The sequence below is a fragment of the Pristiophorus japonicus genome, chromosome 6 (assembly GCF_044704955.1).
Source record: "Pristiophorus japonicus isolate sPriJap1 chromosome 6, sPriJap1.hap1, whole genome shotgun sequence".
Lineage (NCBI taxonomy): Eukaryota > Metazoa > Chordata > Chondrichthyes > Pristiophoridae > Pristiophorus > Pristiophorus japonicus.
This window is the reverse complement of record NC_091982.1, coordinates 77,638,239-77,654,220: the sequence shown is the minus strand read 5'-3', so window position 1 is coordinate 77,654,220 and position 15,982 is coordinate 77,638,239. Positions and strand designations below refer to the sequence as shown.

General features: G+C 49.5%; 1 protein-coding gene across 1 annotated transcript in view; it reads left to right on the top strand.

Moving 5' to 3' along the window:
- Nucleotides 1–6,316, top strand: part of LOC139266131 (fibrous sheath-interacting protein 2-like) — a 67,327-nt gene extending 61,011 nt beyond the window's left edge. The window contains exon 8 of the mRNA XM_070883977.1: nucleotides 6,056–6,316. Coding sequence (XP_070740078.1) covers nucleotides 6,056–6,316 — 261 coding nt within the window. The remainder of the gene's footprint in view (nucleotides 1–6,055) is intronic.
- Nucleotides 6,317–15,982: the final 9,666 nt, after the last annotated feature.

Below are 15,982 nucleotides of genomic sequence, written 5' to 3'. Positions count from 1 at the left end.
GCATCATTGGCCTCCTTGCTGAAGGGCTTAGCCCTACGCCTTTCCAATGATCCCTCCATTATCTAAATATGGGTAATATTATTATATAAATTCAAACAATCCAGTAACTGCTTTTTCCTTTCTCTTTTCTCCTTTCTCCTCTCTTTCTATCCCCGATCCTCAGAGCTTCTGAGCATGTGTGACGACTCCTGACCTCTCAAAACACAGCAAAGAAAATCAACCTTAAAAAAAAAATCAAGCTACACATGCGTAGTATAGCCTTGCAAGGGAAGCTTTTTTTTTCATTCACTTCCATTTTCTTTGGGCAATCCTGAGATAGCCGAAAAATCAGATTGCCCAATTGACATCGCTGGAGTAAGGCCGAATGGAAAATCGCAAAAAAAAAATGGGCCTTGTGCAGGTGATCAGCACGGGCGATACATCCCACATCGCTGGAACAAGACCCATTTTTTGGGGCCTTAGCTACCTAGTGGAAAGTCTAGCCCAATGTTTCAAACTCTGGACTATTGGTGGTTTACTGTCGGTGTATTTTAGTGAGGAAATTATTGCTTCTGATCAATCGCTACTATACTTTCATTGCAATGGGGCCAGCCATTTCTCAGCCTGCATCGATTAATACGCAGATGCTGCAGAGTGCAAATGGCTCAATGTCTGCTGCACATCATTATGTGCCCAATTTAAGACGTGCCAGAATGAGGAGGAGGTCCAGACCATACACACCCCGCACTTACAGGGAGAAGAGGTCTTACCTCGACGTGTCCGAGCACGCCTGCCTTCGGAGACTGTGCTTCCACAAGGTGGTGATCAATGAAATATGTGAGCTCATCAGGCCACATATGCAGCCTGCCATTAGGACATCAGTGTCGGTCGAGGTCAATGTCACCGCGGCACTGTCTTTCTACGCGTCCGGTTCCTTTCGGGCCTCCGCGGTCGAGATTTCCCCTCTGTCTCACCATGCCACCCATCGTTGCATTAGACAGGTCACGGCGGCCCTGTACGCACGAAGGATAGACTTTATCAGCTTCCCCATGGCCACGGAAGCTCAGACTGACAGGGCCTGGAGTATTCTACCGCATTGCTAAGTTGGTGCAGGGAACAATACAGTGCACTCACATTGCCATGCGGACCCCTTCTCAGGACCCAGAGCTTTTTCGTAACAGAAAAGAATTTCACTCCCTTAAGGTCCAACTAATTGTCGACCACAGCCAGATCATAATGGCAGTGAATGCCAAATGTCCGGGCACATCCTGCGTGAGAGCGCTGTCTCTGACATGTTTAAGAGTTATCCACAAGAACCATGCTGGATGCTTGGTGACACCCACACTGAGGCCGAGAAGTGATACAACCAGAGCCACAGAGACACACGCAATGTGGTCCAGAAAACAATAACTGCCTGGATCACTCAGGAGGGGAGCTACAATACAACCCTGAGCAAGTAGCTAAATTCGTGGTCGTGTGCACAACCTAGCTATCTGGCTATCAGGAGGGGCCAAGAATTACCAGAAGGTACTGATGCTCCACCTCAGGAGAGAGAGGAAGAAGAGGACGAGGGGCTGGACGCTGACCTAGGGCCAGACAATCATGTTGGCCCTAGGTCAACCATGCCCACGCCCCCTCCAGACCGCAGGAAAGGGCCCGTGATGGCTACATCGCTGCAAGACTCTTACATCAAGAGCTGATATCTGAACGATTTGCCTGAAAGAATTTTGCTGTGAGTGACACCGCTGACATACTGCTGTGTGTGTGCAGCTCAGACATCAATGGTGGCCATCATCTTGGTGCCAGTTAAAAATTTACGTTGATTGAAGTTAAGTTTTATTTAACCCTTTCATGTTAAGGAATCACCAGTGTGTAACGGTCCAGCTATCTGAGACAATGCGCAACAAGGTTATGTTGAATAAAAATTTTTTTATACCAACATTGGTCTGAAATCATAAGTATCACGGGCAAAAACACCCCACCCCTGCCCGCAACCCACTTTTTCGACCATTGACATCAATCAAATGGTTAACATGTCCAGCAACACAGAATATAAATGCAAAGCAGGAGGGTGGCCCCCACCCCCCATACATTACAATAAATTGCATACACCCAGATGGAGATCTAACACAGCCATCACCTGCGGACATGCACCTCACTTTCCTTCCCCCCCCCTCCCCTTCTACTCCCCATCTCTACCCCTTCCCCGCCTCGCTCCATGGCGCCTGGCCAAGGAGCTCCTCAGACGGTGCCTCATTGGGGGGGGATGAAGGCAGAGGCGGTGGTTGGACGGATACGGCTGCGGGGTTGCTGAGGGGCAACATTCTCTAATCCAGAAGCAGGATCTTGGTCCTGCCTCTCATCTGTCGTTCTCAATGGTGATGCAGAACCTAGGGGTGGAGTGCCGCGCTCAGGGACCACTGGGAGGCCTGTGGCAGCAGTGTTCCTGGCTATCGCTTCCAGGGCCTCCGCTATCCGCGGAACGTACTCAGTCATGGTGGCCAGCTGTCGGGATATGCCCACCAATGCTTCGATGAGCTGGTCACCAATGTCTACAGTCCTCCTGGACAACTGTACCATCTCTCCACTCTCATGTGACACTCGTGGACCAGACCTGCCGCATCCATGAAACCTCCGCGGGGTCAGCGCCGTCCTGGGGACAAATGGGGTGCCCTGTGGCGAGGTGCTTGGGGCCAGTACCTACAGAGTGGAGGCGGGAATGACCGGAGAAGCACTAGATGGCTTTGGGGTGGAATGGCTTCTGGAGCGTGGCGATGCAGATTCCTCGAAGTCCGGGCTTTCATCCGTAGAGAACAGACTCAGCGGATTGACGGGCGAGAATTGGAGCTCCTCAGCACCAGATGTATGATCGTCCGGCGAGTCCGTTCTCGCGCCCCCATCTTCTGGCTTTGTGGTCTTGCCTGGGGTCGCGCTGCTGGCTGAGCTGCAAAACACAAATTAGGTTATTAGAGGAGAAGGGGGTGTTAGGGTCACAAGGTGATTCCAGCGCTACACAGCATATGCATGACAAAAGCACCACCGCTATCAAAATCATCACAGACATCACATTTTATGACCATCAACACATTCTGCATTGCAATGATTTTCATTAGGCCAGCATTATTTATAGGACAATTTTATAAATCATCTATCATATATGATTGTTCGGATATGAGTGGGTATGGCATCTATTGACTTTACATCACGCAATGGTGTAAGCTTTACTCACTTGGCATCACTTCAGGTTCTGCAGATGTGTCCGTGGCCATCTGGGAGTGCTACCCCACGAGTGTGAGCACCCGTTCCTCCATGTCAGTGATGTCACTGATGATTGGTGGCCCCCCCACCCGTTCGCCTCTGCATGAACCTCATCGTCGATAGCTTCTTCTGTAAAAGGTGACAGGACGACATGGCATGAGATCATTCATGATATCATTGCTAGGTACTGTCACAGAGACTGATAGAACACATTATGATAATTATCATTCTTTACCTAAAGACGTACAACGTGACCGCAGGCTTTGTCGACAACCTTCCCGGTAAAAGTGAAAGACCTCACATCTGCTGATAGTCATTCATGACTTACAAATCAAATTATATAAATACATAAGTACATGTAAATAAATGTAATACTTACTCTTGCGGATCCCACACGGTCGTTCCATCATTTGCTGCATTGGTTGCCCTCATGCACTTTGTTGGTCGCCGACGAGACCACCTCTGCTATCTTGGCCCATATCTTCTGGTAGACCTTTGAGGTGGGCTTCCCACGCCCTCCCTGGGTCATATCACACCAGCATGACTCGACCTCCTGCAGGAGGGAGGCATTTGCCTTGTCCGAGAACCTCCTTGCTCTTTTGCGCCTTCCAATGTGCTCCTATCCCAGCTCACTGATCTCGCCAGCGTCAGTCTCCACAGTGTGATGTGACGCTTCCTCCTCTCCCTCCATTATAGGCCAAATTCGGGCAAATATCTGGCTGGTAACAGCTAATTTTTGTTTCCCTATTTGCTCTAAAGCTCTAAACTCTCCCTCCTTCCTCCCAAAGCAGTCATACCACATCCACACATGCCTTCAGTACCTCTCAGCTCCCTCTCTCTCCTCTTCTGCGCATGTCATGATGATCCTTGACCTCCTGAATTGCGGGAATCGGGCGTTGCCATGCCATTGCTAAGGACGGCGACACTTTACGGCAGAAGGTCAGAGAGATTTAACGCTATTGCCCATTTCATATCGCTAGTGGTAACGCCTCAAAAATGAAGATGAGGGGCTTTGAGAATGGGCGACAAGCCGGCGATCTGAAAACCCATTTTTACTGCCTACGCCAGAAATACCGCCCATTTTTGGGCGATCTGTGCAAAAGTGTAAAATCTAGCCCATGGTCACCTGGTATTTCTGAAACAATGTGTTGTCATAGAGAGTGAAGCAGAGCCAGACCTTTAGGCAAAGCTTCAGGTGACCCCCCACCCCAGATCCTGACCAACATTCTAAACTAAACTTTTTCCGCCCCTTTCTGGAAAGTTTTGCATTTCTTTAATATCCACTTACTGACTGCCTTTGAGCAATTCTCTTGCAGATCTTGTTCTGGTCAGTTTGTATGTCAGAGGGAATAAATGGACCTTCCCTGCCAAGATGGAAATTGGCCCTGAGAGGAAGCCCAATCTCCCCACCCCCTACCCACCTCCAGAGAAGAAAGGCAGTGCTTGGAGTGATGGATGGTGACATCAACTCAGGGGAGAGAATGTTTAGCTGACACCGCCTTGCCCCACTGAGAAGATATTTGGTGCCTTAGGGGAAGGAAGGTAAACAAACCAAGACCACATTCCCTTCCCATGCTGACCCATCCCCATCAGCCTCCCTGTTCCTCCACCTCCATGCCCTCCTCCCATGTCCCCTTCGCCTACCGCTCTATTTCCACCCCAAGCCCTTCACCTCCTGTTCCCCATCTCCTAACCTCCTCTCCTACTCTCCTCTCCTCTCTACATTCCTCAACCCTTAACCCTTTCCCCAGCCCGCCTCCTCTTCTCATCTGCTTCTTTCTTATTCCATTTCCTCCCTTTATCCCATTATACTTCTCCCCATTAATGCTGCTTGACTTGAATACTGCACTTAGTCAATCTTGCACGGAGTCAAGACCAATATGTTGTATATTTATGGAGACTACCTTGAACAAGTATTCTCCTTAAACTTTCCTCTTAAAAATAGCTATAATAGAATGTTGATCACACAGCTAAAGTATCCAAGTTCAAATGGATTGACACTTACACGTGAGTTTCCATTAGAAAGTTAGGTGTAGAAATTTGGTACCGTCCCGATTGGTGTGACAACACTCGCGAGGTGCGAGACTCTGCGCCAGGCACAGATGTCTCGCCTGTCGTGATAAATTGGGGTTACCACTCTGAAAGGAAGTGGAGCATGAAATCAGGTGCTCCACTTCCTTTCTGGGACAGGAGCGGGGCACATGGCTCAGGAGTGGGGCGCATGGCTCAGCAGTGCTACACACCGGGCCGTGCAGAGCTGCCATGTACAAGGGGCTCGTCCCTGAATTAAAGGGAAGGGCCCAAGCTGCATACTCTGCATATTGGGAATCCACCTACCTGGACCACTGGGGAGTAGGGGAGCCGCGCGATCAGCAGAGTGCCGGGCTGAACGATCACAGCACGGACCCCACATCCAGATCGACAGCTTCAGGGGGAAATACCCAATTTAGATCCAGGTGTTAATGGGGCATCACGATCCCTGGGTGCAGGAGACCGGGGGCGCTAACTGGAGGCGCAAATGACCCCAATTTCTCCCCCTTAATCTGTCAGATTTGGCTGGGACATCTTGATATAGAGCAGAGGGATGAAAAACTACCATAGAAAATGATCCTTACCAAACCACTCAAGGTTGTCTTCTGGAACATCAGGCCAAAAGCCATAATTATATTACCGCATTAACTCAATATCTGGACAAATATGGAGAGGGGGGAAATGGAACAGAATGATTCACACTTAATATATTGGCATGTTTTTCAATATATAGAAATGCCATTAGTCTATCTACAATAAAACCATGTGATATATCTTATTTTGATAGAGGCAAGAATCATTTGAAAGGAAAATGGACCATCAAATTCAAAAACTGCATGAATTTATTGAGCAACAAGAAGAGTATGAACGATGCAGAGGGGATGGATTTCATGTACCCAGAATGAAAAGAGGTGACAATTCTCATTCCATCCCCTACATTACCGTCTCTTCCCCATCAGCCAGACTAAAATGCATAGTGGTTTGTTTAAAATGGTGTCAGCCAACTATGCCTCTGTATTTAAAATATTCCCCTTTGATTTGGGTTTAGTTAGTTTGTGATTTACTGATGAATGCTTGTAGCTGTAATGCAAATAACCTTTAACACTTTTATATTATATAAAACCAGAAAATGCTGGAAATACTCAGCAGATCAGGCAGCATCTGTGGAGAGAGAAACAGAGTTAACATTTCAGGTTGAAGACCCTTTGTCAGAACTGGAAAGAGTTAAGAGATGTAACAGATTTTTAAGCAAGTGTAGGACAGGGAAAGGGGTGGGAGAAACAAACAAAAGGGAAGGTCTGTAATAGGATAGAAGGCAGAAGAGATTAAGGAGCCTCTTGTGCGCCTGCTGTTAGCGTCTCTGTGAGGCACTAACGGGACGCAAATGGTTTTTCACCCGGGTGCAACGAGAACAGCATTCCCTGCAGAATTGCGGGGGGTGGAGGGTTGTGTAAAGGCGCTACGAGGTATCGCCCGCTCTTGCTGGAAGCAGCCCATTTGGTTGCGCCCGGTGATGATGATGTCATCGCCGTGCGCAGCACTCTGGTACCGCCCTGGAAGAGAAATTCAGCTGCAACTCCTTACTTATCGTCGGGCGGTGACAACGACAGCTTCAGCTGTCGAGTTGCAGTCAAAAGTCGGCTGGAGGTGCCATCTTGTAAAACAATTTTTGTCGGCCATTACTGTTTGCAGCTTGCGAACACAAAGCTAGAGTGGCTGATGGACAGATTTCAGCAATTTTCATTTAAAGGACTGTTCTGCCTCCTAACTATTTCCTTATATCATTGAGGGCGAATTTGAAACCACAACATTTATATTGTTTCATGGGGGCTGTTTTGGCACTCGACCTCCTGTTCCGACATTACCATCGGAGACTACTTAGGCGAAGACAAATGCAGAGAGAAAGACAGGGAGCAGCACTCGGAGCAGCACAGGGAGAACGAGAGGGAGCAAGGCAGCAAAATGTGGCCAGAGGGAAAAGGCCCAACAGGGACAGCAACAGAAGACCTTATCCTCCCAGGATATTCTGGCAGCAATTTCATTTTCACTGAGGAACAGTGTGTTGAAGGCTGCCCTTCTGCAAAGTCATGGTCAGAGAGCTCTACTATCTGCTGCAACCCGACCTCGAGCCTCAGACCAGGGTGAGGATGGCTCTTTCAGTGAAAATCACCATTGCGCTCAATTTCTACGCCAATCTATCCTTCCAGTGAGAGACAGGAGACATTTCCAACATCTCCCTATTTGCCATCCATTGCTCCATCCACGAGGTCACAGATGCTCTGTACAGAAGGAGGAGGGATGTGCATGTGGTTTTGTCAGGATAGCGGGCTTCGTCAGGATAGCAGGCTTCCCCATGGTGCAAGGTGCCATTGACTGCACCCACATTGCTTTGCGGGCACCGCATCACAATCTTGAGGCCATCTCTAACCGCAAAGGCTTCCACTCACTGTGCAGCTGGTATGCGACCACACACGCAGAATCCTCACCGTGAATGCCCGCTATCCAGGCAGCAGTCACGATGCCTTCATCTTGTGCCAGAGCGTTGTGCCAGCTCTGTTCCAGCCACCACATCAAGCTTGCGGCGGCTTGTCGGAGACAAGGGCTATCCGCTCTTCACCTGGCTGATGACTCCCCTCCACAACCCCAACACTCCTGCCCAGCACTCATACATTGAGAGCCAGGACACAACCAGGAATATCATGGAGGAGACCATTGGAGTGCTCAAGCAATGGTTCTGCTGCCTTGACCACTTGGAAGGAGTCCTCCAGTACTTGCCAGAGCGGATGTCCCTATTCTTCATCGAATGCTGCATGCTGCACACCTCGCCATCATGAGGGCACAGCCATTGCCATCAGGCATAGCTGCACCACTTGAGGAGGACGAGGAGGAGCAGGAGGAGGACGAGGAGCCGGAGCAGCAACACCAGCAACAGAGGAGGCAGTGAGTTAATCGTGATTCTGCAAAGGCGGTCTACAACCGTCTCATTAGAGTTCGGTTCCAGTGAATTCCATCCCACTTCCCGGTTCCTCTGGACGTCCCCAACACCTCATTAATTTCCCCTTCCATACCAATGCCTCAAAACTGAAATAAGAGATAACAGCAAACATTCCAATCAAAATTTATATAATTCCAATAAACGCTTTCATAATGTATTTAATAATCACCCTTGTACATTTCTATATATCGCCCCTTGTGCTCCTCCGCAGTGTGTCTCCTAAGGCTGAAGCACAGCTGGTGGAAGGCTGCTGAGTGTCAGGGCCAGAGACTACAGATGGCCTTGCAGGACGCGCTCGATGAGCTCTAGGCCTGGAAGGCCCGGCTGTAGACTGCACCACCTCAGGCTGGGCGGCGACCGGCTGGGTCAAGTGCAATGGCGGAGTGGCAATGCTGGGCTCAGGAATGCTGTCATCCTGAGAGAGGTCAGCAGGTTCCTGCTCCACTTACCCGGTGGCACTCCCCCAGGGCAGCACCTCAGCTTGGTGGGCTGCTGCGAAACTATGAGATCCCCGGTGGACTGTGGTGTACCCAGCGGTGATTGCAGCAGTCAGAGCACGTGTGCATCCAGCTGAAACTGCATGAGAGCAGTCTGAGACTTGATGCCAGCAGTCATTGACTGCATGACATTAATCAGACTATTGTGTATGGAGAAAGAGTCAGACTGAACACTGTGAGTTCAAAGTAAAGTGTGACCGTAGTCTTTTATTGCAGGTCTCCTGTGAAGCCTCCTTAAATACTCGTGCTCCCAAGGGATTATGGGATCCCTTGGGACTCCAGGGGATGAGCCCTCTGGTGGCTGTACAGAGTAAATACAAGTCCACATATATAACACAGACCATGTGTGGCATCAAGCTGACACTGTGTGAGAGCAGTCTGAGACTCAATGCCAGTTCTCACTGACTGCATGACAGCAGCAAGACATTGCGTGCCATCAAGCTGAGACTGTGTGAGAGCAGTCTGAGCTTCCATGCCACCAAACATTGTCTGCATTACAGCACTAAGCTGTTGAGTTGCTTCCGTCTGTGCTGCAATGGAAGCTGCTACATCGTCCGCACGGTCTTTCTGGGAGTCCACCATCGTCTGCAGACTGGCAATGATGGGCTCCGTGGTGAGCGCAGAGCTCTGTGCAATGCTGGAGGCGGATTCCTCCACGCTCCTTACCACTGCCGAGAGGCTCTCGGGCACACTTGCCATTGCACATATGATGTCAGAGTGCATGGCCATCACCTTTAGTGTGAATGCCTCCCCATTGAGGTCCTCATCAGAGTCCTCCGGAGAGATGGCTCCTGAGGTCCCCTTTTCCCTTGGCCTTGCTGCAGCCCACTAGGCCCCAGTGCATCACCCAGTGTAGACCCCTCTACTAACCAAACCTCTAATGAATGCATAGTGCCAGTATCTGAGCTGCCTGTGGATGAGAGAAGCAATAATGCAATGTTCAGCTCCTTTTCCTGCTTTTCTTCCCTCCAGAATCTCTTGGGGGTGTGGGGGGGGGGGGGGGGGGGGGTGGGCTGAGGTGCAGGCTCCACAGTTGCTGCCTGGTTATCGGAAAGCATAAATGGCACAAGACACGCATTAAGGTGAGGGCAGCGGGGCAGGAATGGAACAAGGAATGCAGATAGTATCAGCTGGAAAGTGATTAAGCCTTCTGGTATGGGGTGGGTGAAGTGGTATGAGAGAAGTAGAGGGGATTGGAAAGTGATAAAACCTCCTTGTTTGGGGGAAAGTGGTATGAGAAAAGGAGAGGAGATAGAGATACCGTTGTTGCCCCAAGTGGGGTCGATGTGTCCGCCAGCCACGGCACCCACTACCTGTGGGCCAATGAGCTGCAGCACTCACTCCTCAAGGTCACTCAGCGGCCGCAGTTCAAGTTCCCCTCCTCCAGTCCGCTGCTGCTTCCTCCTGTTATGTGCCATCTTGGTCTGCAAAAGAAAGGAACTCGTGTGAGTAAGAGTCTAGCTATGGAAGATATGCCTGTCATGGTTGAATAGTTTTGAATGCAGGCAAGGCGTGAGATGAGGATGTGAGTGTGAGTATGTACAGATGCTTGGTGGTTGAGTTGTGGGGTAGTGGTTGTTTGCACAGTGTGCGCAGACAGAGGTTGAGAGGCTGGTATGGAGGAGGTGTGGAAGCATGTACAGAGGTCGTGAATTTTTTTCCGGCACTGGGTGAGGTTTCTCTGCACCACTGTGTTGGTTGGCACCTCCTGGGCTACCTCTTGCCACATGGCCCTGAAAACCTGCGGAGGTGGCCTCCTTCCCGATGCAGGGAATAGCAATTCCTTCGTTGTCTCCAGTGCCCCCACCAATTTCTCCAGAGCCACATTGTTAAAAACGTGTGGCCCTGTCCCTTGAATGGGGGATTAGCGCTAGCCATTTCAGAATGTCCCTGAGGTCCATAGACCACTGACTTAAGTGCAGCAATGCTGAAAATGAGCAGCAGTAGGTTCAAATGGCCTCCCCTTTGAGAGCCAGATCGAGTTGGAGTCAAGGATTGAAAACTGATTACTGAATGGAACTTAGCTGAAAGCGGTGCTCAGCTGAAGCCATTAGCACCTCATTTATTGCTCTCCTTCAAGCTGAGGTGAAAATGCTGAATTTCACACAATTTAGCAAGGCATCTCCCTGGGTGTTAAATTTTCTAAAAGTGAAAAGTTACTATCCCAAACGGGGCGCTACAGAATTTCGCCTCCTAAGAGACAAAATAGATGTTACTGAGGCAAGTCAAGAAGCAAAATATGAATCTAAATGAGGTGTAAATGGAGATGGCAGAATCATCAACAGCTGACTTGGGGGGGAAAAAATAGGGGCAGATGTAATAGTCTGAAATTGTTGAACTCAATGTTGAGTCCAGAAGGCTGTAAAGTACGTAAACGAAAAATTAGGTGCTGTTCCTTGAGCTTACGTTGAGCTTTGTTGGAACAGTGTAAGTGGCCGAGGACAGAGAGATCAGAGTGGGAGTGAAGCAGAGAATTAAAGTGACAGGTGACCGGAAGCTCGGGGTCACGCTTATGGACTGAACGAAGCTGTTCTGCAAAGCGGCCACCCAATCTGCGCTTGGTCTCCCCAATGTGGAGGAGACTGCCTCGTAAGCAATGAATACAGTATACTAAATTGAAAGAAGTACAAGTAAATCAGTGTTTCACCTGGAAGGAGCGTTTGGGGTCCTGCACAGTGGGAAGGGAGGAGATAAAAGAGGAGGTGTTGCATCGCCTGCGCTTGCATAGGAAGGTGCTGTGGGAAGGGGAGGGGTTGCTGGGGGTGATGGAGGAGTGGACCAGGGTATCACAGAGGGAGTGGTGCCTTCAGAATGCTGAAAGGGAAGGGGAGGGGAGAATGAAAAATGAGGTGCTGTTCCTTGAGCTTTTTATAGCACTTTTATCTTGATTAGTTGAGAACACTGTTATATATGTAAACTTGTATTTACTCTGTACAGCCACCAGAGGGATCATCCCCTGGAGTCCCAAGGAATCTCATAATCCCTTGGGAGCACAGGTATTTAAGGAGACCTCACAGCTTGGAACGGCACTATGGAGACCTGCAATAAAGACTAAGGTCACACTTTACTTTGAGCTCACAGTTTTCAGTCTGACTCTTTCTTCATACACAACAACTGGCGACGAGATACAGTTAGCGAACCCAAAGATGCAGAGAACAGTGGGCATCCTGGAGAAATTCTAGGAGGGAGATGATTGGGAAACTTTTGTGGAGCGACTCGACTAATACTTCGTGGCCATCAAGCTAGATGGGGAAGAGAACGCTGCCAAACGAAAGGCGATCCTCCTCATCGTCTGTGGGGCACCAACGTATGGCCTCATGAAGAATCTGCTCACTCCAGCGAAACCCAAGAAATCGTACGACGATTTGTGTACACTAATCCGAGAGCATTTGAACCCGAAGGAAAGTGTTCTGATGGCAAGGTACCGGTTCAACACCAACAAAAAGTCTGAAGGCCAGGAAGTGGCGAGTTATGTCGCCGAGGTAAGACGCCTTGCAGGACATTGCGAATTTGAAGGACATTTGGAGCACATGCTCAGAGACTTTTTCGTACTTGGCATTGGCCACGAAACCATACTTCACAAACTTTTGACTGTAGAGACCCCAACCTTGAGAAAGGCCATAGCGATAGCCCAGGCGTTCATTGCCACCAGTGACAATACTAAGCAAATCTCTCAGCACACATATGCTGCTACAAGTACTGTGAACAAAGTAATGTTGTTTTCGAATCGCAACGTACAGGACAGGTCACACATGCCTGCAGCTGCACATCTGCAGATGTCTCAGAGTCCACCATCAAGAGTGATGAATGCAAGGCCATTAACACCTTGTTGGCGCTGCGGGAGTGATCATCATTTCCATTCATGCCGATTCAAAGGGTATGTTTGCAAGGGCTGTGGAACAATGGGACACCTCCAACGTATGTGCAGGCGAGCTGCAAATCCTGTTAAACCTGCAAACCACCATGTTGCAGAGGAGGTCAGATCCACGGAGGATCACGACGAATCAGAACCTCAGACCGAGGAGGCAGAGGCATATTCACCATGAATTGTCCCCTGATAATGCTGAATGTTGAACTAAATGGACCCCCGGTGTCAATGGAGCTGGACATGGGTGCGAGCCAGTGCATAATGGGCAAAAAGACTTTCGAAAGATTGTGGTGCAACAAGGTCTCAAGGCCAGTCTTAACTCCAGTTCGCACGAAACTAAGAACTTGCACAAAAGAACTGATTCCCATAATCAGCAGTGCTACTGTAAAAGTCTCCTACGATGGAACGGTGCACAAGCTACCACTTTGGGTGGTACCGGGCGATGGTCCCACGCTGCTCGGCAGGAGCTGGCTGGGAAAGATACGCTGGAACTGGGACGACGACCGAGCGCTATCGCCTGCTGACGACACTTCGTGTGCCCAGGTCTTAAGCAAATTTCCTTCGCTAATCGAACCAGACATCGGGAAATTCCAAGGAGCAAAAGTGCAAATCCACCTAATTCCGGGAGCACGACCCGTCCATCGCAAGGCGAGAGCAGTTCCATACATGATGAGAGAAAGGGTAGAGATCGAACTAGACCGGCTGCAAAGAGACGGTATCATTTCACCGATCGAGTTCAACGAGTGGGCCAGTCCTGTTGTCCCAGTCCTCAAGGGAGATGGCACCGTCAGAATCTGTGGCGATTACAAAGTAACTATCAATCACTTTTCCCTGCAGGACCAATACCCACTACCAAAAGCTGACGACCTCTTTGCAATGCTGGCGGGAGGAAAGACGTTCACGAAGCTGGATCTGACTTTAGCCTACATGACGCAGGAATTGGAGGAATCATCGAAGGGCCTCACCTGCATCAACACACACAAAGGTCTTTTTATTTATAACAGATCCCCGTTTGGAATTCGATCAGCGGCGGTAATATTCCAGAGAAACATGGAAAGTTTACTGAAGTCGGTCCCACACACCGTGGTCTTCCAGGACGACATCTTGGTCACAGGTCGGAACACAGTCGAGCATCTGCAGAACCTGGAGGAGGTTCTTAGTCGACTCAACCACCTGGGGCTCAGGTTAAAACGCTCGGAGTGCGTTTTCCTGGTGCCTGAAGTGGAGTTCTTGGGAAGGAGGATTGCGACGGACGGCATCTGGCCCACCAACGGGAAGACGGAAGCAATCAGGAACACACCGAGGCCACAGAAAGTGATGGAGCTGCAGTCGTTTCTGGGACTCCTGAACTACTTTGGTAACTTCTTACTGGGTCTCAGCACACTGTTAGAACCACTGCATGTCTTACTACGAAAAGGGGACGAATGGGTTTGGGGCAAAAGCCAAGAAAATGCCTTTTGTAAAAAGCGAGAAAATTGTTATGCTCAAACAAATTGCTTGTGTCGTATGATCCATGTAAGCGTTTGGTACTAGCATGTTATGTGTTGTCATATGGCGTCGGGTGTGTATTGCAACAAGCTAATGATTTCGGGAAACTGCAACCGGTTGCTTATGCATCTAGGAGCCTGTCTAAGGCTGAGAGAGCTTACATCATGATTGAAAAAGAAGCGTTAGCGTGTGTCTATGGGGTAAAGAAAATGCATCAATACCTGTTTGGGCTAAAATTCGAATTGGAAACTGATCATAAGCCACACATATCCCTGTTTACTGAGAGTAAAGGGATAAATATCAATGCATCGGCCCGCATCCAGAGATGGGCGCTCACGTTGTCCGCATACAACTACGCCATCCGCCACAGACCAGGCACAGAAAAATGCGCCGATGCTCTCAGTAGGCTGCCATTGCCCACCACGGGGGTGGAAATGGCGCAGCCCGCAGATTTAGCCATGGTTATGGAAGCATTTGAGAGTGAGCAATCACCCGTCACTGCCCGGCAGATCAAACTCTGGTCGAGCCAGGACCCCTTATTATCCCTAGTAAAAAGCTGGTCCAGTGTCCAAGTGGACATGCAGGAAGAGATAAAGCCGTTCCACCGGCGCAAAGGTGAAATGTCTATACAGGCAGACTGCCTTCTGTCGGGCAATCGTGTAGTGGTTCCCAAGAAGGGCAGAGACACCTTCATCAATGACCTTCACAGTACCCACCCAGGCATCGTAACGATGAAAGCGATAGCCAGATCCCACGTGTGGTGGCCCGAGCGAACTTAGAGTCCTGCATTCACAGATGTAATACATGCTCGCAGTTAAGCAACGTACCCAGGGAGGCACCGCTAAATTTATGGTCTTGGCCCTCCAAACTGTGGTCCAGTGTACACGTCGATTATGCAGGCCCGTTCTTGGGTAAAATGTTCCTTGTGGTTGTAGACACGTACTCCAAGTGGATTGAATGTGAGATAATGTTGGCTAGCACATCCGCTGCCACTACTGAAAGCCTGCGGGCCATGTATGCCACACACACTTCCTACCCGATGTCCTGGTGAGTGACAACGGGCCATGTTTTACCAGTGCTGAGTTCAAAGAATTCATGACCCGTAACAGGATCAAACATGTCACATCTGCCCCATTTAAACCAACGTCCAATGATCAGACAGAGAGAGCAATGCAAACCATCAAGCAAGGCTTGAAGAGGGTAACTGAAGGCTCACTGCAGACTCGCCTATCCCGAGTCCTGCTTAGCTACTGCACGAGACCCCACTCGCTGACTGGGATCCCACCTGCTGAACTGCTTATGAAAAGAGCACTTAAGACAAGGCTCTCGTTAGTTCACCCTGATCTACATGAACAGTTAGAGAGCAGGCGACTTCTTCAACAAAGTACATACCATGATAGCGCAAATGTGTCACGCGAGATTGAAATCAATGATCCTGTATTTGTATTGAATTATGGACAAGGTCCCAAATGGCTTCCCAGCACTGTCGTGGCCAAAGACGGGAGCAGGATGTTTTGGGTCAAACTTTCAAATGAACTCATTCACCGGAAACACTTGGACCAAATCAAACTCAGATTCACAGACTATCCTGAGCACCCCACCTTGGACCCTACCTTTTTTGATCCCCCAACATACTCACCAGTGGCAACAGGGACCATGGTTGACCACGAAGCAGAACCCATCATCCACAGCAGCCCAGCAGGACTCAACACACCAGGCAGCCCAGCAATGCCAGCTACACAGCAGCCCAGTGAGGGCCCAACAAATGATCCAACAATGCCAGCTTTCACACCGAGACGATCAATCAGGGCAAGAAGGGCCCCAGAACGACACACATTGTAAATAGTTACACTATTGACTTTGGGG